General features: G+C 35.8%; 1 protein-coding gene across 17 annotated transcripts in view; it reads left to right on the top strand.

Annotated features, from left to right (window-relative positions):
• The window catches only part of RALGAPA1 (Ral GTPase activating protein catalytic subunit alpha 1), a 270,569-nt gene that overhangs the window by 88,224 nt on the left and 158,887 nt on the right, over positions 1–23,458 (top strand). For 11 of the 17 annotated variants that reach the window (XR_010150907.1, XM_054666502.2, XM_063792835.1 and 8 more), the window contains one exon: positions 20,829–20,969. The exons of the other annotated variants lie outside the window; for them this stretch is intronic. Coding sequence is in view for 10 of the 11 variants with exons in the window: in XM_054666502.2 (XP_054522477.2) it covers positions 20,829–20,969 (141 nt within the window). In the remaining variant the exon portion in view is untranslated. The remainder of the gene's footprint in view (positions 1–20,828; positions 20,970–23,458) is intronic. 17 annotated transcript variants of the gene reach the window in all.

Genomic DNA, 23,458 nt, shown 5'->3' with positions numbered 1-23,458 from the left:
GGAACAATGTTGGGAACAATTTCTGGGCATAAAATCGCACAGTGTACTGTGGAATTAGCTACCATCTCATTCCTTTTTCTCAGAGGTTTATAAACTTGGCTGAATTATAGTAGAAAAAGCACTGCAATGAGAAATAAGGAGGGCTTTTTCCTAATCTCTTTTCTTACTCTCTTTGATCACTAAATAGGTAGGTAACCTTGGACAGTCTACCAAACGTTTCTAGGCTTTTTTTAAAAGAGAGATCTCGCTCTGTTGCCTTTGTTGGATCATAGCTCACTGCAGCCCTGGACTCCTGGGCTCAAAGTGATCCTACCTCAGCCTCCCCTGAGCCTCTTGAGTAGCTAGGACTACAGGTGCCTGCCACCATGCCAGGCTAACTTTATTTTTCATAGAGACAGGGTCTTGCTGTGTTGCCCAGGCTGGTCTTCAGTTCCTGGCCTTAAGCAGTCCTCCCACTTTGGCCTCCCAAAGTGCTGAGATCACAGGTGTGAGCCATGGCACCCAGCCTTTTCTAGGCTTTTTAAGTACTTCATCTGTGTAGTGGGAATGATAATACTGCTCATTCCTGAAACAAAATTGCCTGAAGTTATTCCAAGGTTTACAATCAATGCTTCTATGAAAAGAGAATTTTCCCCATGGGAATGTATCCGTATTTAATGGTAATCAGTGAAAAACACTATTAGTTTTAAAGAAATGTAAAGCCATTATTGTAAGGATACATCTTGTATAAAAAATTAGGTTCTAAAGTGTTAAGAATTATGGTTTGAAAGGAAGAAACAACTAGAAAGAAAATAAGAGATTAAAGATTTTAAAAGAATTAAAATACATGGTTAATGTAAAATCCTTTAAAAGGATCACATATTCAGAATTGTCTTATGCTTTTAAAATAAGCATAGAATTACATTAATTGTATATTCCAGGCTAGAAGAATAAGACAAGATATAAGGGAAAAAGTTATTGTAGTATTAAAATGAATATAATGGGAATTTTACTATAAAATTACTTTTTGGAATCCTAAGGAAAATGATTATATTTGAAATGCCTTCCTTCACTTTATATTAATGTCACAATTATAGAAAATATTTGTGTATTAAGAATTGTTGGCCGGGCGCGGTGGCTTACGCCTGTAATCCCAGCACTTTGGGAGGCCAAGGCGGGCAGATCACAAGGTCAGGAGTTCGAGACCAGCCTGACCAACATGCTGAAACCCCGTCTGTAGTAAAAATACAAAAAAAATTAGCCAGGCATGGTGGCATGTGCCTGTAATCCCAGCTGCTCGGGAGGCTGAGGCAGGAGAATCGCTTGAACCCAGGCGGCAGAGGTTGCAGTGGGCAGAGATCAAGCCTGGAGCGACAGAAGGAGCGACAGAGGGAGACTCTGTCTCAAATAAAAGGAAGAAATTGTTCTTTTAAGTCTAAATTTTTATTTTATTTAAATCAAATCTTTTTTTAAAAGTACATTTTTTTTTCTGATTATAGAAGTAATTTATGCTTAGTGTGGAAAGTTACATTTAGGGAAGCATAAAGACCCATTAGCTGTCTAATGAGAAGTAATCATTGTTAACATGTTGGTGTGTATCTTTGTAGTCTTTTACATAGCATGTAATGAGTAAAATATTCATGCTGACTTCATAGCTCATAGTGATTACTTTCTAGTTGTACTAATGTCAAAACAGTTTTGTCTGAACCGAACAAGCCTATCAAAGTTAAATCCTTAAAAATTTGTTAAGAAAGGTACCTGCATGGAGTTATAAAAAGGGGCAGCAGATTAAATTAGGATGTTCTTTGGGCATATTTTTAAAATTTTTTAACATTACTTTTTTTTCTTTCTGAGACAGTCACCCAAACTAGAGTGCAGAGGTGCAATCCCAGCTCACTGTAACCTCTGCCTCCTGGGTTCAAGTGATTCTCCTGACTCAGCCTCCAGTAGCTGGGATTACAGGCATATGCCACCACACCCAGCTAATTTTGTATTTTTAGTAGAGATGGGATTTCACCCTGTTGGCCAGGCTCGTCTTGAGCTCCTGACCTCAAGTGATCCACCCACCTTGGCCTCCCAAAGTGCTGGGTTTAACATTAATTTTTCCAGCCTGGGCAACATGGTGAAACTCTGTCTCTACCAAAAAAATACAAAAAAAATTAGCTGGGTGTGGTGGCGCATGCCCGTAGTGCCAGCTACTTGGAGGACTGAGGTGGGAAGATCTCTTGAGCCCAGGAGGTTGAGGCAGCAGTGAACTGAGATCACACCACTGCACTTCAGCCTGGATGACAAAGTGAGACCCTGTTTCCAAAAAAAAAAAACATCGATTTTTTTATAGTTATTTATTTATTTATTTTTTGAGATGGAGTCTCGCTCTGTTGTCCAGGCTGGCATGATCTCAGCTCACTGCAACCTCCACTTCTAGGTTCAGGCAATTCTCCTGCCTCAGCCTCCCAAGTAGCTGGGACTACAGACACATGCCACCACGCCTGGCTAATTTTTGTATTTTTAGTGGACACGGAGTTTCACCATGTTGGCCAGGCTGGTGTCGAACTCCTGACTTTAGGTGATCCGCCCACCTCGGCCTCCCAAAGTACTGGGATTACAGGTGTGAGCCTCTATGCCCAGCCTTTATGTTTTTCATGAACGTACATGGTTAAAAATTTAGACTGTGATTAAGTGTATACATTGTAGTAAGTCTCCCTCATCACTATTCCCCACCTTCCCATTTCACCTCACTAGAGGCAACCATTATTACCAGTTTCTTGAGAATCCTAAAGATACTTTATGTCGATACAGGCTTATAGCATAACATATAAAATCTTGTGAATCATGGCTTTACATATGTGAATGAAAAAAAATTCCTTTAAGTACTCACTATGGAATTGCTGTTCTATGCATTAAGGATATAGTTGTGAACAAAGCAAGTAAATTCCACTGGAGCTGACAATTCTAGTGTTGGGGAAGAAATATAATAAGCAAATAAACCAATAAACATGTCAGGAGTTAGTAAAGGTATGAAGAAAAGTCAATCAGGTTAAAGGAATAGAAAGTGTTAGAGCTAAGGACATAGGACGACTGTTTTAAGTAGGGAGGTCAGGGAAAACTTATTCTATCCTATAAGAACAAAGACCTGAATGGAGAAAGCGCATTCCAGGCAGAAGGAAAAATAAAAGTCCCAGAGCTAGGAATATGCTCTAGGGCTTTTGAGTGTTTGAGGAGGAGTAAGGAAAGAAGAGAGTGTTAGGAGATAAAGTCAAGCTATAGTGATATATCTTAAAGATTATTATATATCAAAAAAATGTTGGCCAGGCACAGTGGCTCACACCTGTAATCCCAGCATTTTGGGAGGCCAAGGCAGGAGGATCACTTGAGGCCAGGGGTTTGAGACCAGCCTGGACAACATGGTAAAACCCCGTCTCTACTAAAAATACAAAAATTAGCTGACCGTTGTAGTACACGCCTGTAGTCCCTAGTCCCAGCTACTCAGGAGGCTGAGGTACAAGATTTGCTTGAACCAGGAGGTGGAGGTTGCAGTGAGCCAAGATTGTACCACTGCACTAGGCAGAGCGAGACTCTTGTCTCCAAAAATAAAATAAAATAAAATAAGTTGGAACTTCCTGTATCATAATTACGTGGAAGTACTATAAAATTTAACCTATGTCCTGAAGATGAATATACATTTTATAATTTTGTGCTATTAAAAATGGTGTAGAATAGGCTGGGCGCAGTGGCTCAAGCCTGTAATCCCAGAACTTTGGGAAGCCGAGGCGGGCAGATCACCTGAGGTCAGGTGTTCAAGACCATCCTGGCTAATATGGTGAAATCCCATTTCTACTAAAAATACAAAAAATTAGCCAGCGTGGTAGCGTGTGCCTGTAATCCCAGCTACTCGGGAGGCTGAGGCAGGAGAATAGCTTGAACCCGGGAGGCAGAGGTTGCAGTGGGCCGAGATCGCACCATTGCACTCCAGCTTGGGCAACAAGAGCGAAACTCCGTCTCAAAAAAAATGGTATAGAATATACTTATGTATTCTTCTATATTTTGTGCATATATGCAAGTATATCTATAGGTTAAGTCTGTAGGATATGAAATTAATTTGCCCTCTAAAGAGAGGAACCTTTGTAGCCTTAATAGATTTAAGCAAGGATCATTAGTAGATATCAAAAACATTAATGTGTAAAGGATTGCTTGGGAAGAGGATATTCACTTGTTGCCAAGGATTCTCTTACAGATTATTTATATTTGCAAAGGGTAAATATACCTTTACAATGGGGGGACCTGGAATCAAGCCTATATACCTAACTTCTGGTTTATAGTATATATAGGAGATAGAAGAACAAATTAAATGACTCCAAGAGAAAATAATTAAAATTAGAAGGTAGTACATATTATGAGACAACTGGTCTAGCCTCTTCAAAAACACAGTATCATTTTTAAAAAGTTGAGGTGGGGTCTGTTTTAGGCTCAAGAGACAATAACCAAATGCAATATATGAACTCCCATGGAATCCTGGTTTGAAAAACATAAAAATTATTTTGGGGATATCTTGGTAACTTTGAATATGGATTGAATATCAGATGATATTATGGAATTTTTGTTAATTTTCTTAGGTGTGATAATGGTATATAGGTATATAATGGTATATAATTTTCTTAGGTGTGATAATGGTATATAGAAGGATGATCTTACCTGTAGATGAATCCTGAAATATTTAGGGGAGGTATACCTGTTTACATTGCAATAGTCTTTTTTTTTTTTTTTTTTTTTTTTTGAGACGGAGTCTCACTCTGTCACCCAGGCTGGAGTGCAGTGGTGCGATCTCAGCTCACTGCAACCTCCGCCTCCTGGGTTCAAGTGATTCTCCTGCCTCAGCCTCCCAAGTAGAGTAGCTGGGACTATAGGCGCACACCACCACGCCTAGCTAATTTTTGTATTTTTAGTGAGAAGGGGTTTCACCATGTTGACCAGGCTGGTCTTGAACTCCTGACCTCAAGTGATCCACCCTCCTCGGCCTCCCAAAGTGCTGGGATTATAGGCATGAGCCACCATGCCTCACCATCTTTTAATTTTTTCTACATTTGAAAATTTTCTTAATAAAAAATTGGGAAGAAAGGGGCTTTTTAAAAAGTCATTACATGACTCGTATTGCCAGCAACATAGTGAACTTGATATTCTGGAGCTATTAGATATTCTTGCTAGCATTTCATTGTACCACTGGTTTGCAAATAGAGAAACCTCTAAAACTCTCCTTACTCACTTCCTTGACCAAAATAAAACTATGAGTGGAAAATGGAGTGATGAGCAGTAAGCACACTGGAAAAGTGGGATGATCTTGAAGCAAATTGCTGATAATCACTTCTGGGATTCAGACTAAGACTTGAGCAAGCTTCAAGGTTGGATGACTGAATTGAAGACTTCCATGTTAAATTGGTTATCTTGAGAAGGATACAAGTTAATTTCAGTTCAGTAATGCTTCCTGACAGTTGTACAAGCAAACACAAATTACCTCTGGAGTAATTCACTCTCTGTTAGGCCTCTAGAAATTCCACAGATTAGAATCAACCAAATATGAGTTCACAAAGATTATTCAGTAAACATGGAAACAAATTATGTAAATGAGTTAGCAAAAAAGAGAGAAAATTTAGATTCCTTAAGATTTTAATCCCTAATATTGGAATAAATATTATGGAATAAATAAATAAATAACCAGACTATAAAATAACCATGTTTGAAATGTTTGAAGAGGAAAATGATAAGCTCATTAAAATGATTAAAAAGAATCAAATAGAACTTTGAGAAATAAAAACATAATTCCTGAAAGAAAAAAAAAATATTAAGCAACACATAAGATATAAATAAAGAGAGAATCAGTGACTTGGATTAGAAATTTGAGGAAATTACCCAGGACATTGAGACGGGAAATGTGAAGGAGAGGGTAAGAAATTTGTAGAACAGGATGAGAGGGTCTGATGTGTCTAGTTGGAATACCAGAAGGAGAGAATGAAGGAGAGGCAGTATTTCAAGAATGACAGAGAATTTATTAAAGCTATGAGTCTATAGAAACAGAAGAACATAATATACCAAATGAGTAAGTAGAAACCCGTACTTAAACACACTGCAGTGACATAGCAGAATGGAAAGACAAAGAAAAGAGCATAAAGACTGCAAAGAGAAAAAATGCATAATCTGCCAGAGAAAAACAGTTATGCTGAAAACAGTGTTCTCAGCACTGACAATGGAAGACTGAACAGCATGATAATATCTTCAAAGTGCTAAGGAAAAATAACTATCATTATAGAATTGTGTACTGACCAAACTTTCAAATGGAGGGTAAAACAAAGACAAAAGCTTAAAATACTTTGCTATGGATTGACCTTCATGAAATAACTTCTAAAAGAATATGTCAGGAAAAAAAATTACCCCAGAATTAAAGTCCGAGATGCAAGAAGGATAAATGATCAAAGAAAGTCGTAAATGTGTAGGTAAATCTAAAGAGATATTATCTGAATATAGTAATTTTGGAATTAAAATGAAGGGTAGAATTTAAATACTGGGCATTCATAACATATAGTTCAGGAAGAGTTTGGTGAGAGTATAAATATTCGCAAATCCTTATCTTGTTCAGGGTGAGGTAGAGAGCTGGTGTTATTGCATTAACTTTAGACTTTAAAAAATATATAAGGTAAAAAGACAACCCAATTAAAAATGGACAAAGGATTTGAATGGACATTTCTCTAAAGAAGATACACAAATGGCCAATAAGCACATGCTCAGAAACACTAGCTATCAGAGAAATGCAAATGAAAATCACAGTAAGATGCCACATTACACCCACCCACTAGGATGGCTATTGTTTATCAAAATACGAATATTAAGTGTTGGTGAGGATGTGGAGAAACTGGAATCCTTATATATTGCTAGTGGGAGTGTAAAATGGTACGGCTACTTTGAAAAACACTCTCGAAATCAGTTCCTTTAAAGTTAAAATTATATGACCCAGCAATCCCATTCACAGGTATATATCCAAGAGACTTGAAGAGTGGCTGCTCTCATCAATTTTTTTTTTTTTTTTTTTTTAGACGGAGTCTTGCTCTGTCACCCAGGCTAGAGTGCAGCGGCATGATCTCAGCTCACTGCAACCTCTGCCTCCTGGGTTCAAGCAATTCTCCTGCCTCAGCTTCCCGAGTAGCAGGGATTACAGGCGCCTGCCACCACGCCTGGCTAATTTTTGTTTTTTAGTAGAGATGGGATTTCACCACGTTGGCCAGGCTGGTCTCGAACTCCTGGCCTCAAGTAGTCCACCCGCCTGGGCCTCCCAAAGTGCTGGGATTATAAGCGTGAGCCACCGCACCTGGCCCACTCACATCAATTTTATATACTTGTTGCCAAAATCATTTTTAGTCTAAAGTGCAGTTTATTTCCTATTCTCAAGAATTTCATGACCTTCTGAGACTGACAAATTCATGTCCATATGCTCTAGTATGACCATAGTATTGGGACCAATCTGATTTATTTTAATGGATTTTTCTGGTATAATTTCTCACTTTTCCCTTTTGCTTATTACATGTAAAAGCTGAAAAAGAACTACTGAATAATCCTGTAAACACAAAAAACTTTGGATTCCTCCTCATCATTGAGAAGGGGAGTAACCTAATAAAACTGTTTTTAGAGATTAATTTGGAAATGTTGAGTACTGTGAGTTTAAGAAGACACTAATGGAACCTGAAGTGGGTAGCTTTATTAATGTAAAGTCAGGACCAGGGATGAAGGACAAACAGTGGGGATAGAGAATAACCAAGTTGCTCAAACTAGAAGTCTGGGAGTTAGCTTCAACTCTTCTCTCTCTCCTATATCCCCAAACTCTGATTGAATCATCATATCCTGATGATTGTATCTTGAGCTAAGTATCTCTCACCTTTCTTCACTTCTTTACATTTTCACTGCTGCTATCTTGGTCCAGTACACCACTACATCTACATTGCTGCAAGAGTTTCCTAACTTCCCTGCATCAGTTTTTCACAACCTCCAGATCTGTTTTCTACCTTCTTGTCATAGTGATATTGAGAATAATTTCAAATTGATGTAACTTATTTGCTTATATTTTTCAGTGGTCTTTTATTGCTCTTGGGATAAAATTGAAAATCTTACCATGATTTTTATAAGGCCCTGCATGATTAGGCCTCTGCCCACTTTTCCAGTCTCATTTTATTCCTTTCTCCTTTGCTCTCTACTTTCCACATTACTAGACTTCATTTATTAAAGAAGTGAGAGAAGAAAATGAACCAACCTGGAGTTTTAGATCCAGCTTATTTGTCCTTCAAAAGTGAAGTAGAGGCTGGGTGCATTAACTCACGCCTGTAATCTTAGCACTTTGTAATCTTAGCACTTTAGACTGAGGTGGTGGGAGGATTGCTTGAGGCCAGGAGTTGGAGGCTAGCCTGAGCAACATAGTGAGACCCTGTCTCTACAAAAATTTTTAAAATGTGCTGGGTGCAGTGGCACGTGCCTGTAGTCAGCTTGTCAGGAGAATGAGGTGAGATGATTGCTTGAGCCCAAGAGTTTGAAGCCACAGTGAGCTATGATTGCACCACTGCCCTCCAGCCTGGGTGACAGAGCAAGTTCCAGTCTAAGAAAAATAATAAATATAACAAATTTAAAAATGAAGGAGAAATAAAGACTGTCAGATGAACAAAGATGGAAAGAGTTTGTTGCCAGTATACTTGCTTTGCAAGAAATGTTAAAAGAAATTATTTATAAAGAATGAAAGTGATAGAGGTCAGAAACTACATAAATAATGGAAGAGTGTTAGAGAAGTAATGAATGAAAGTAAAATATTTACTTACCACCAACACTGGAAAAGAAAGTAAAATAAAATAAAATATTTTCTTTTTCTTTCCTTTTTTTTTTTTGAGACATGCTCTGTCACCCAGGCTGGAGTGTCATGGCGTGATCTGGCCTCATTGCAACCTCCGCCTCCCAGGTTCAAGCAATTTTCCTGCCTCAGCCTCCTGAGTAGCTAGGATTACAGGTGTGCACCACCATGCCCAGCTAATTTTTGTATTTTTAGTAGAGATGGCGTTTCACCATGTTGGCCAGGCTGGTCTCAAAGTCCTGACCTCAAGTGATCCACCCACCTTGGCCTCCCAAAGTGCTGGGATTATAGGCGTGAGCCACCGCGCCCAGCCTTTTTTATTCTTAATTAATCTAACAGCTAATGATTTGTTCAACAAACCTAAAACATATTAGGTGATTATAGCTTGTGGATAGTGAAATGATTGACAGCAGTATTTTAAGGGATGAGAAGGAGGAATTGGGAATCCTTTTAAGTATGTCTAGCTGGAAAGTGGTACAGCATTGTTTTAAAAAGAGGACTTGGGTGGGGTACAGTGGCTCATGCCTGTAATTACAGCACTTTGGGAGGCCAGGGTGGTTGGAGTTCAGGTGGGAGGCCAGGTGGCTGGAGTTGCTTGAGCCTAGTTCAAGACCAGCCTACGCAACATGGTGAAACTCTGTCTCTACAAAAAAATCAAAAAATTAGTTAGGTGTGGTGGCTCACATCTGTACTCCAGGCTACTCAGGAGGCTGAGGTAGGAGGATCTCTTGAGCCCAGGAAGTTGACACTGCAGTGAGCTGAGATTATGCCACCGCACTCCCACTTGGGTGACAGAATGTGACCCTGTCTTAAAAAGAAAAAGAAGACTTGGATTAGTTGTTAATGTATATTGCAAACTCAGGGGCAACCATTAAAAAAGGTTTTTTTAAAATGTAGTGTAATTCATATGCTAGGAGGGGAGAAAAATAGAATCATGTAAAATACTCAGAACCAGAGGAGGCAGTAAAGAGTGGAATATAAAAAAAGAAGGGCACTGAATAGAAAACCGGAACAAATGTGGTACAGTGTTAACTATAGCAGTAATCACTTTAAACATTAGCTGTCTAAATAAACCAATTAAAAGACAAAGACTGTCTCAACAGATAAAAGAACAAGCCTCAACTATATGTTGACTATAAGAAGTCCCTTTAAAATATAAAGATACATAGATTAGACAGATTAAAAATGAAGAGATGGCAAAAGGTATACTATGCTAACATTAATCAAAAGAAAGTGAAGCTAATTATGCAGTCGTGTCATTTAACAAATGGGGATATATTCTGAGACATACATCAGTAGGCGATTTCTTCAGTGTGCGAACATCGTAGAATGTATTACAGAAACCTAGGTGACATAGTCTACTACATACCTAGGCTGTATGGTGTAGCCTGTTGCTTCTAGGCTGCAAACCTGTGCAATATGTAACTGTATTGAATATTGTAGGCAATTATAATACAATGGTAAATATTTGTGTAAGCATATCTAAACATAGAAATGGTACAGTAAAAATAAAGTATTATAATCCCTACAGCTAAAATAGAGTATTACAAATGTAAAATCTACAGTAAAAATTGAGGTTTATAATCCTTAAGGACCACCATCATACATGCGGTCTGTTGGTGACCGAAACATCATTATGCAGTGCATGACTATGTTAATTTCAGACAAAGCAGACTTTAGAGCAAGGAGAATTATCAAGAATAAAGAGGGGTATTACATAAAGATGATTAATTCTGGCCAGGCATTGTGGCTCATGCCTGTAATCCCAGTACTTTGGGAGGCCAAGGAGGGCAGATCACCTGAGGTCAGGAGTTTGAGACCAGCCTGGCCAACATGGTGAAACCCTGTCTCTACTAAAAATACAAAAAAATTAGCCAGGCTTGTTGGCACATGCCTGTTGTCCCAGCTACTTGGGAGACAGGAGAATTGCTTGAGCCCGAGAGGCAGAGGTTGCAGTGAGCTGAGATCGTGCCACTGCACTCCGGTCTGGGCAACAGAGCAAGACTCCATTTCAAAGAAAAAAGATGATTAATTCTCCAAGAAGACGTAATAATCCTTAATGTGTGTTCAGTAACAACAGGGTATCAAAATACATGAGGCAAAAACAGATAAACCTGCCCAGAGAAATAGAAGAAGTAGTGGTACTGTGGTTGGATTTTTAACATCTTTCTATCAGTAATTGACAGATGCAGCAGGCAGAAAATCAGTGAGGACATAAATGAAGTGAATAGCACTGTCAGTCAACTGGATCTAATTATGACATCTGTAAAATTGCTTAATCCAGCAGAGATTATACTCATTCTTCTCAAACTCATGCAAAACATTCACCAAGACCACATTCTGGGTCATAAAACATGCCTTAAACATTTTTAGAAATAGAAATCGTACAAAATATACCCTCTGACTGCAATGGATTTAACTATAAATCAATGATGGAAAAAATTGGAAAACTCTAAAATACTTGGAGATTAAACGACACACTTCTAAATAACGCACAGTTCAAAGATGTTTCAAGATAAATTGTAGAATATTTTGAACTAAATGAAAATATAACATCAAAATTTGTGGGCAGTGAAAGCTGTGCTTAGAAGAAAATGTACAGTATTGAAAATATATATTACTAAAGAAGAAAGATCTAAAACCAGTAATCTAAGCTTCCACCATAGGAAACTAGAAAAAAAAATCCAAAGTAAGTAGAAGAAAAGAAATAATAAGAATTAGAGCAGAAAACAAGGAAGTTGAAAATAGGAAATCACTAGAGAAAAATCAACAAAACCGAAAGTTGGGTCTTAGAAAATATCAACAAAACCAATAAATCTGTAGCTAAGTTAAATAAGAAAATAAGAAGATATCAATTATTAATACCAGAAATGAAAGAAGAACCATTACCAGTGATCCTTTTATTATTTGTTTTATTTTTAATTTTTGTGGGTATATAGTAGGTATATATATTTATGGGGTACATGAGATATTTTGATACAGGAGTGCAATGCGTATTAATCACATCAGTGTAAATGGGGTATTCATTACCTCAAACATTTATTCTTTGTGTTTCAAACCATCCAATTATATTCTTTTAGTTATTTTTAAATTCACAATTAAATTATTTTTTGCTATAGTCATCCTGTTGTACTAGCAAATACTAGGTCTTATTCATTCTAATTTTTTTTTGTACCCATTAACCATCTGCACTTACCCTTTCCCCCACTGTACTTCTGAGCCTCTAGTAACTATCCTTCTACTCTCTATCTCCATGATTTCAATTGTTTTAATTTTTAGCTCCCACAGATAAGTGAGAGCATGTGATGTTTGTCTTTCTGTGCCTGGCTTATTTCGCTTAACATAATGACCTCATGTCAGGATCTCATTCTTTTTTATGGTTGAATAATACTTCATTGTGTATATATACCACATATCCTTTATCTGTTCATGTGCTGATGGACACTTAGGTTGCTTCCATATCTTGGCTATTGTGAATAGTGTTGGCAATAAACATGGGAGTGCAGATATCTCTTTGATAAACTGATTTCCTTTCTTTTGGGTGTATACCCAGGAGTGGGATTGCTGGATTGGTAGCTCTATTTCTAGTTTTTTGAGAAATCTCCAAACTGTTCTCCATAGTGGTTGTACTAACTTACATTCTTACCAACAGTATGTGAGGGTTCCCTTTTCTTCACATCCTGGCCAGCATTTGTTATTGCCTGTCTTTTGGATAAAAGCCATTTTAGCTGGGGTGGGCTATCTCATTGAAGTTTTGATTTGCATTTCTCTGATTATCAGTGATGTAGAGCACCTTTTCGCATACCTGTTTGTCATTTGTATGTCTTCTCTTGAGAAATGTCTATCGATCTTTTGTCCATTTTTAATTGGATTATTAATTTTTTTCCTGTAGAGTTGTTTGAGCTCCTTGTGTTTTCTAGTTATTAATCCCTTGTCAGATGGATACTTTGCAAATATTTTTTCCCATTCTGTGGGTCATCTCTTTACTTTGTTGATGATTTACTTTGCTGTGCAGAAGGCTTTTAACATGATGTCATCTCATTTGTCCATTTTTGCTTTGGTTGCCTGGGGATATTATTTAAGAAGTCTTTGCCTGCTTCATTGTCCTGGAGAGTTTCCCCAAAGTTTTCTTTCAATAATGTCATAGTTTGAGATCTTAGATTTAAGTCTTTAATCCATTTTTATTTGATTTCTCTATATGGAGAAAGGGATCTAGTTTCATTCTTCTGCATATGGGTATCCAGTTATCCCAGCACCATTTATTGAAGATACTGTCCTTTCCCCAGTGTATGTTCTTGGCATTTTTATTGAAAATGAGTTCACTGTAGATGTGTAGATTTATTTCTGGGTTCTCTGTTCTGTTCCATTGGTCTGTGTGTCTGTTTTTGTGATCCTTTTATTTACTGATAAAAGAATTAAATTTGATAACCTAAAAGAAATAGACCAATTACTTGAAAGGTACAATCTACCAAAACTCATACAAGAAGAACTAGATAATCTGAACAGCCTGGTATGTATTAATGAAATTGAATCAATAACTAACAACCTTCCAAATTAGAAAGCACCAGGCCCAGATGGTGAAGTCTACTGAATATTTAAGAAAGAAATAATTCTCCACAATTTTTCTCAAAAAATAGAAGCAGAACGAATACTTCCTAATTCTTTTGAGGAGTACTGCATTACCCTAATGCAATTCATCTCATCCACAGGCTAATGAAGAAAAGCCATATGATCACATCAATAGATATAGAAAAAACATTTGGCAAAATCCAACACCCATTTAGGATAAAAACTCTCAGCAAAGTAGGAATAGGGAGAACTTCCTCAACTTTATAAATCTATTAAAAAATAAAAACACAGGACAACCTACCTCTAGCATCATACTTAATGGTGAGAAACTAGGTTTTTTTCTGCTGAGATCCACAACAAGACAAGGATATCTCACTATTCCTGTAAGACAGGAAAAGGAAATAAAAGGTCTACAGACTGAGAAGAAATAAATAAAACTATCTTTGTAGATGACATGATTATTTATGTGGAAAATTTCAAAGTGACAACCTCCTGAAACTAATAAGCAATTATAGCAAGGTTATAGGATGCCAGATTAATATATAAAAGTCAGTCGCTCCTTCCATACCAGCAATGAACAACTGGAATTTGAAACTGAAAGCACAGTACCATTTACATTAGCATCAAAAATCTCCAAAACAATTAGGTATAAATCTAGCAAAATATTTACAAGATCTATATGAGGAAAACTATGAAACTTTGATGAAAGAAATCAAAGAATAAATAAGTTGAGAGGTCTAGTTCATGTACATGGATAGAAAAACTCACTATTGGCAAGATGTCATTTTTTCCCTACTTAATCTGTAGATTCAACACAATCTCAGTTGATTTTGTTCTTAACAAGTTATTTTGTGGATATTGACAGAATCTAAAATTTATATAGAAAGGCAGAGCATGAGCAACATGGCAAAACCTGTCTCTACAAAAAATACAAAAACTAGTTGGATGTGGTGTCATGTGCCTGTAGTCCCAGCTACTTGGGAGCCTGAGATGGGAGGATTGCTTAAGTTCAGGAGGTCAAGGCTGCAGTGAGCCATGATTGTGCCCCTGCACTCTCTAGCCTGGGTAACACAGCAAGATCTTGTATCAGAAAAAAAAAAAAGGAAAGGCAAAAGAGCCAGAAGAGTCAACACAATATTGAAGGAAAAGAATGAATTCAGAGAAGGGACAGAACCTGACTTCAAAATTTAATATAGTAATCAAGAAAGTATGGTATGGGTGAGAGAATAGACAAATAGATGGAATAAAATAGAGATTCCAGAAAGACCCACACAACTAGAGTCCACTGATCTTTCAAAAAGGAGCAAAGGCAATTCAATGGAGAAAGGATGGTCTTTTCAACATGATGCTGTAACAATTGGACATCCACATGCCAAAAAAAGATGAATCTAGACACCTTACATCTTTCACAAAAATTAACTCAGATCATAGACCTAAATGTGATGTACAAAAGTATAAAACACCTAGAAGACAACATAGGAGAAAGTCTAGGACACCTTGGGTTTGGCAATGAGTTTTATAATACAATACCAACAATAAAATTCATGAAAGAAAAAATTGCTAAGTTGGACTTTATTAAATTTAAAACTTCTGCTTTGTGAGAGACATTGTTAAGGGAATGAAATGACAAGTCACAGATGGGGAGAACATCTGCAAAACACATGCCTGATAAAGGACTGGTTCTAAAATATACAAAGAGCTCTTAATATTCAACAGGAAGAGAACAACCTGAAAAATGGGCAAAAGATGTGAACAAACACCTCACCAAAGAAGATACAGAGATGGCAAATAAGCGTATGAAAAGATACTCAACACCGTATGTCATTAGACTATTGCAAATTAAGACAAGATACCACTACACACCTAAAAGAATGGCTAAAATCCAAAACACTGACAACACCAAATGCTGGCAGGGAAGTGTAGCAATGGGAACTCTCATTGGTGGTGGAAATACAAAATTATATCATCACACTGGGAGACAGGTAGTTTCTTTCAAACCTAAACATAGTCTTACTGTAGGATCCAGCCATAGCACTCTTTGTATTTACCTATATAAGTTGAAAACATGTCCACGCAAACATCTGCACATGAATATTTATAGCAGCTTTAGTTGTAATTGTCTAAGATATTCTTCAGTAGGTGAATGGACAAACTGTTGTACATCCATAAAATGGAATATTATTCCATGATAAAAAGAAATGAGCTTTCAGACCATGAAAAAAAAAACATGAAGAAACTGAATGAGTATTGCTGAGTAAAAGAAGCTAATCTGAAAAGGCTACATACTGTATGATTTCAAATATATGACATTGTGGAAAAGGCAAACTTTTGTCAGCAGTAAAAAGATGACTGGTTTCCAGGCACTAGGAATAGGGGGGTGGGGCTAGAAGAAGGGATGAATAGGTAGAAGCAAGCACAGAGAATAAAGATGTGAAACTATTCTGTATGATACTTGTAATGGTATATATGTGTCACTATACTTTCTCAAAACCCATAGAAGGTACTACATAAACAGTGATCCCTAATGTAAACTATGGACTTTAGCAATACTGTATCAATATGAGCTTGTTAATTGTAGCAAATGTACCATGCTAATACAAGATGTTAATAATTGGGGAAACTGGTAGGGAGGGGGAAAGGGATGTATGGAAACTCTTTGTAGTTGACACTCATTTTTTATCTGTAAACCTAAAACTTTTGAAAAATGTATATTTAAAAAAATGTATTTTTTAGAATAGAAAATAATTTAGACATTTGAAATAACCACAGATTTATCTGTAAAATTTTTAATTCATTTTTTAGTTTGTGTCATTCTCCATTTATTTACTTTCTGACTTGCATTGGGAGAAACAAATTTTATTTCTGACATTGATTTACATTTCTCTTTTATGAAGTATTTCCTTTAATAACAAACCTGATTCTTCTCTTGTTAAACTGTATTTTTTCCTATGACTTTGAATTACCTGATAGAGTGATACAATATTTAACTTTTTCTGACTAACTTAAACAGCTTTCTTTATGCTGGTGATCTAAACTGATGTAAGGACCTTATGTCCTTACAATTCATGAAGACACTAGTATAGTCTATGTTGAAATTTGCAAAGTAACAGTTTTGTCACATGATGTTTCGAAGACTTATTTTACTGGTTGCTTTCTAGAATTTTCAGATAGAAATTGTAAGAGAATTTTTTTGTTTTTTCTTTGAAAGTCTAAGAGAATTTATTCATTATTGTTCACTTAATAAACAGAAAGGGAACTTACCTGCATTTAAAAGATATTAAGCATGATATAATCCTTTTATCTTAGAATACTCAAGATGGCTTTATTAAGATAAATTTTGTTATTAATAGTTAAGTTTAAAATGTAAAAAATGTGGAGAGTATGTCTGTGGTTTTGCTTATGCTAACAAATAAGAGAGATTGCAATGAATTTAAGAATTATTTTTGAACATACTCATAAGCAGTGTAACTTGCTTGCATTTATGATTTAGGACCTGGTGTTCAACTTTTGGAGCATATATATCACTGTTTTGTTTTCAGATTTTGCTTTTCATTTATGTGTATTATGATAATAGGCCTACATTTGGGGACTTTAACAGGTATTTCTGCCAATGGATAGGAATGTATACATAATGTGAATTTTAATAAATAAGGAGGAAAATGTATCATATTTTGGAAATGAGAAAATTCTGGAGTTGTCTTCCTCATGTTTATTTTTTGTATTTGTATGCTGTTAAGGATCCATCACATTTGCGGTCCATGAATTTCTTATGCTATACGGAAACTCTAGAGTGCAAGTTACAGTTTTTTATATAGTCTGTATGGTCCAAGGTGAATTTATGGGAATGCATGTTTTTTTTTTGAGAGGGGAAAAGATAGGAAGCCTTCAAAAATTGTCATGCTCGTAATTTGAAAATCTGTTTTTACTTTTTGATGTTATATTTTTCATACTGCCCATTAAGCATATTATAGATTTATGATCACTGATGTGTGTGTCTTAGGAATGTATGTGCTAATAGTAATGTCAGTAACTAAGTGTTTAGGTTAGTAAATCCCAAAAGATCTCAATAGCTAATTCATTGTAAATAATTTTCTATAGTGAGGGTTGCATAGCTGTGAAGCCCTTGACAGACTTCTAGGTATGCCTAAAGACTTAAGAGTTTTTAGTTAAAACAAAAACAACAACAAAAGGAGGTGACCATTTTTGCTTCATTTTTTAGGGTTTTTAAATTTGTTTTTGAGGCAGAGTCTTAACTCTGTTGCCCAGGCTGGAGTACAGTGGCACAAACATGGCTCATTGTAGCCTTGACCTCCTGGGCTCAAGTGATCCTCTCACCTCCAGCCATCGGAGTAGCTGGGACCACAGGGAGGCACCACCACACCCAGCTAATGTTTTAGTTTTTGTTTTTTGTAGAGATGGGGTCTCCCTCAGTTGCCCAGGCAGGTCTCAAACTCTTGGGCTCAAGCCATCCTCCTGCCTTGGCCTCCCAAAGTGCTGGGATTACAGGTGTGAGCTACCACACCAGCCAAGGGGTACATTTTTAAAGAATTCATTCAGAATCACAACATAAATTTATTCCACTGCAAATATGGAAAAAGTTCCAAGGGAAATGCCCAAGCTCTTCCTTCAAGTCTGTGTTGGGGAAGAAAGAAAAAAAGGAGTTGTTATTTCCCAGAAATTATCCCCTAGTGGAAAAAAGAAAAACTTATAATTTATCTGTGGAATCAAAAACTCAATTCAGGTTTTTTAAAAATATATTTAAAAATTCTGGCTAACACAGTGAAACCCTGTCTCTACTAAAAATACAAAAATTAGCCTGGCATGGTAGCGGGCGCCTGTAGTCCCAGCTACTCAGGAGGCTGAGGCAGGAGAATGGCATGAAACCGGGAGGCAGAGCTTGCAGTGAGCCGAGATCGCGCCACTGCACTCCAGCCTGGGTGACATAGCGAGACTCCGTCTCAAAAATATATATATATATATATATTTTTTTTTTAATTAAAGGTGATTACAACTATAGATGATGTTTCACCCTCTGTGTAACAACACTTTAAGATTTGCATATGTATTTGTGTCTTTGCTCTGACCAATTTTAATGAGTGATTGTGTTGGAGTCAACGTAACTTTTGTTTCAAATTAGATTATAAAATTGTTGGTTACTTTCTCAAGAAGGGAAGAAGCTAGCGGGAAAACTGGAATAGGGTGAGATTCTGACATTTTGTATATGGGTTGTTTTTAAAATACACTTGATCTTTAATACACAGCATGGTAAGCCATACACTAAAGACAAATTGTTGCCATTATCTTAGCATATTCCATGCTTCTATATTTTTTACCTACAGATTGTTCTTAAAGAATCCTTAATTTTGCTGGCATTCATACATTTTTTAAATCTATGATTATCTTTTTCCAGTTATAAACTATGAAATGCATTTAGTTTTTGGTTAATGTTTGTTTTTACTTTCTCCTCTGTATCTTCACAGCCTGAAATTGTTTTTCAAATGGTTAAGCTGGACTCCTGCTCAAATATAGATATTCAGTAAAAGTAAAAAATTATTTTACTTATACGTGGTAGGGAGTAGGGATTCAAAGATCAGGGGATATGGTTCTTGCATTCGAAAAGTTGAGGAGGCTGACCTAAAAACATACAGTCCACTAAAAATAGATTGTAAGTTTTGCAAAAGTGGGAATTCTTGTTTGTTTTTGTTTACTGCTGTGTTGCCAGTAAATAATTGTTTGGGAGAGTTAGAAAAACCTCTCAGGGACTGGCCATGGTGACTTATTCATGTAATCTCAGTACTTTGGGAGACCAATGTGAGAGGGTCGCTTGAGCACAGGAGTTCGACACCAGCCTGGATAACATAGCGAGACCTTGTTTCCACTAAAAATAGAGAAAAAAAAATTAGCCAAGCATGGTGACATATGCCTGTGGTCCCAGCTACTCTGGAGCCTAAGGTGGGAGAATTGGCTTGAGTCCAGGAGTTAAGGGTTGCAGCAAGCTATGATCATGCCACTGTACTCCCACCTGGACAACAGAGTAAGACCCTGTCTCAAAAAAAGAAAAAGAAAAAAAAGTTTTTCAGGTGAGATGATACTTCAAGTATGAAGGAGTATATCAGGAAGAAAAAGAGACCAAGGAAATTAGCAACATACAAAGTCATGATGTGATGATGAAAGATAATGAAAATTTTAAGGAACATTATAAAATTCTGAGTGGTGGCAGCACGGGAGGATAGTAAAAGAAAAGTCTTACTGAGTGGTAGATTGTAGGCAAGTCGTAAAGGCCTTGTGTGAGTTGTGTGATAATCTAAGGAATTTAGACTTCAGGGAACCAAGTCTGTCCAGTAATCAAGGAAACTCAGCAATTTGAATTGATGTTAATATTCAAACTATTTATTTTGCCACCATTACTATTACACTGGATATTATGCAGTATTGTTTCTTTTAAGTCCTTGATTCATGTGTAACAATACCTATAACTTAATTAAGAATCCTTGAAATAAATGTTTTTTTAAAAATCTCTGGGAAGTGTAAACTTGATTATTTATTTCTAAGTGAACTATAATTTATCTTTAATTTTTGTGAACTAGGGACTCTCCTAAGAAATTATCAAATGCAACTACAAATGCAATTTTTAAAAAGTAATCCAGTTTAAAGCTTTCTTTGAAAACAATTTTAAGTTTTTATGTTTATGATTTGAATAAGCACAAAATTATCTATTTTTGTCAAGAACCCAATTTTTCATGCTCTGCAAATTGTTTTCTGTTTCTATGTAAAAATTTTAATTATACTCCTATACTTTATTATAAAAGATACTGATTTGATTAGCATCCTCTTACCAGAAACACATACTAGACATGAGATTAAATCCTTTTGACTATGAATTACCTAAAAATTTCTAAGAAAGACTGTGAGTGATTTAGAAAACTTTATTTGGTAAAGAGTATGAAAGTAGGAATGATTTGTTCTTATAATTCAGCCTCATTAGTAAGAATGGCTCAGGATTGCCTAGAGAAATGCCCAAATATTGTTCCAAAAGTTTCTTTGAACTATTAATATTGAGTTATTTTCAGTGTTTTCATTCAGTGAATTTCTCAACCCTTGGTTTTGAGAACATAATGCTAATTAAAGTGTCTGCTGTTGTTTAATGCTATTCCATTGTAACTGCTAATAATAATAGCATTTTTCTGCTTTATATAAAAAAATTATATTCAAAATGTTGTGTGTGTTCTCTGATTTCTTTTCTTACAGCTTGCCAGTATTTGCCGTGCTGAAATGTTTTAATTTATAATTTCCTTCCTTTGTACCTTTTAGTTTTCTCTGTTGCTGCTTTTTCTGTGACACGAGCCTTTCATTATAGTCACTCTTCTTTTTTCCTTCCCCACTTCTTTCTTTTCCTTTTTTAAAGCCATGAGAAGCCGATCCATTGGTGAATGTGCTCTGCCATCGGCCTATATACGCAGTGCTAAAAGTGCTCCTGTTCTGATCCATACTTCCAAACCCTTCTTGCCTGATATTGTTCTCACTCCCCTTTCTGATGAGCTTTCAGGTAGTGCCACCTCTGCTAATTTCTGCACCACCTTTTTCACTTTTTAATCCTCTGCTTTCAAATTTTGCTTAATCAAGTAAACTCTTTAAAGTTAATTTCTTTGGGGGAGGTGTGGGAAAGTGGGAAAGTGATTGAGAAATCAACATTTTGAGTTATTTGAACTCTAATCCTGTCCTTGCAGTTCATTCTGGAAGTGCTAAGTTTAGTGCTGTGCCAATGTCCAGTATTTTTTGTTGTAAATGGCCAATTTTTTTTTTTGTTTTTTGCTCATGTTTGATTTTTTTCTTCCTCTCAGGTGGTTAAAAGAAGTAGTAGTATACATTTATATAATAGATGTCTTGTAAAAGATGACTTAGGAAGCTAATCAGAGCATTGACTTTTAATTTCCCATTGTTTTGACTAATAATATCGTAAATCTTGAATAATTTATTCTGCATTATCTATAGTAATGGAACTAAGTAAGGGTAATCAGTATTTGGGAAAAGTATATAATCTAAAAGTTGCTTTGGAATAAATCTTTGTATTTATATTACATATAATCATATATAGAATTCTAAGGATTCACTCATTTTTAAACCATTCTGTGAAGCCCTAACTTCCAAGGAGCTTCAAAACCTGCTTAGCTTTCCAGTTCTGCCTCAGGTCGTTGGTCCCCAGTACTGGCACGGTCTGCTCTTCTATTAAGCTTTAATTAACATGTAATAAAATGCATAGATCCATAGACTCAACTGAATGATTTTTGAAAATGGTACACACCCCTATTAACCATCACCACAAACAAATTATAGGACGCTTCCACTACCTCAAAAAGTTTCCCAGTGACCTTTTTGAGTCAATCACCACGCACTCCTCCCCTCCACGCAAATACAACTTTTTGCTGTTCATCACCATAGATCAGTTTTGTTTAAAAAAAATTTTTTTGGCATAAATAAAATGATACAATGTGCAAACTGTGCTAGCTCAAAGAAACCTACTTGTTTTGTTAACTTTGGAACCATAATATAATTAATTAGAAACGGTTTATAAGAAATTGGAGTTGATTTTTTAATTGATGACAATAATAGAAAAATTGGCCTCAATTCAAACCTTAATATCCAGTAAGTATTGATGAATGAATGGATGTGTTTTACACCAGTAAAATTAGGCAACCTGAATATTTTAAGCTACCAGTGCAGAAAATTAGTAAGATTTAAAAATATGTAGATGTAATAATATAAATTTTAATAGATGGTAGAAAATGGCACACAATTTTGTTACGTATGATGCTTAGCTACAAATAAAGAATTAGGATATTTTTGTCTCTTTAGTGCTCCATTTAAGCACTGTACCTCCTTATGTAAGTAGCACAGATTTTGGTTGCTTACATCAAATTATAATCTACTTAAGTTGGCAAACAATGTTTCTGTTCTTAAAACTGAATTAGATACAGCTAAAAGAAACTCTGAGTTTGTTGTAAACTTCTCTTGGATACATTTTTTGCTCCTAGCTTTTATAAAAGACACACTTAGAGCATTTAATGCAAACCATTCTTGACATGTTTAGAAAAATTAAAATGAGCTTTGAACACTTCCATTATTATTTTATTCTATTTATTTATTTATTTATTTATTTATTTATTTATTTATTTATATCGAGTACAGAATTTGAATTCTCTTGGCCACTAATTCTTAAAAGTTTGATTGGATTAGCCATTCCTCTACTGTTTTAAAAAAACTGTCAGAAAGATTTATTTTTTTCTCCACATCTTAAGGGATTTACAGAATTTCTCATCTGCAACTTAATATATTGGCAAATATTCATGTTAAGTGCTAAAACATTTTTGAATAGCTAAAACAAAGATAAGGTTGTTCCTTTCAAAATATTTTAGAGTGGTGCCATACCCAGGATGAGAAGTTCCTATTTCAGAATTCTTGCTTTGCTGTAAATACATAATTCAGAAAGTTTACCTTTTTAATGATTTTATGATTTAAACATTTATGAGCACTGTTGGAAAGGAATTTTCTAAATGGCAATTTTATTTGTTGTATTCCTTTTCCCTATCTGGGGTAATATGCCTTCTATGATAAATTTAAAGATTTAGATGGTGTTGAGACATCAGTCACTAAAACAAAACAAACTTTATATCTGATTATCAAAATAATGTTCATTTTAGAAAACATGGATTATATGGAAAAGCATATGCAAAAATACACATAATCCTCCAAAACCAGTGATAATTTATTGACAACTTCAGATGCTTTTACTGCCAGTTTTTTATGCTTGTGTACATTTAAAATATAAAAGCATAATTACAGTTATTTTGAATTAAAAATCATTTTTTTCTCTTAGAATTTGAAAGAGGCAAGGAACCTGTCACTTTAAAATAGCAAAATCCCTCCTTTCCTGATTGCGAATGAAGTCAGGATTTTTCAAGCTGATACGTAAATTTAGAACACCTTCCAGGAGATGCAAATAGGTGTGTAGAGGAAAAGATTAAAGATTCATAGTGC

This window comes from Pan troglodytes, chromosome 15, assembly GCF_028858775.2.
Source record: "Pan troglodytes isolate AG18354 chromosome 15, NHGRI_mPanTro3-v2.0_pri, whole genome shotgun sequence".
Lineage (NCBI taxonomy): Eukaryota > Metazoa > Chordata > Mammalia > Primates > Hominidae > Pan > Pan troglodytes.
This window is presented reverse-complemented; position numbering and strand designations above follow the sequence as displayed.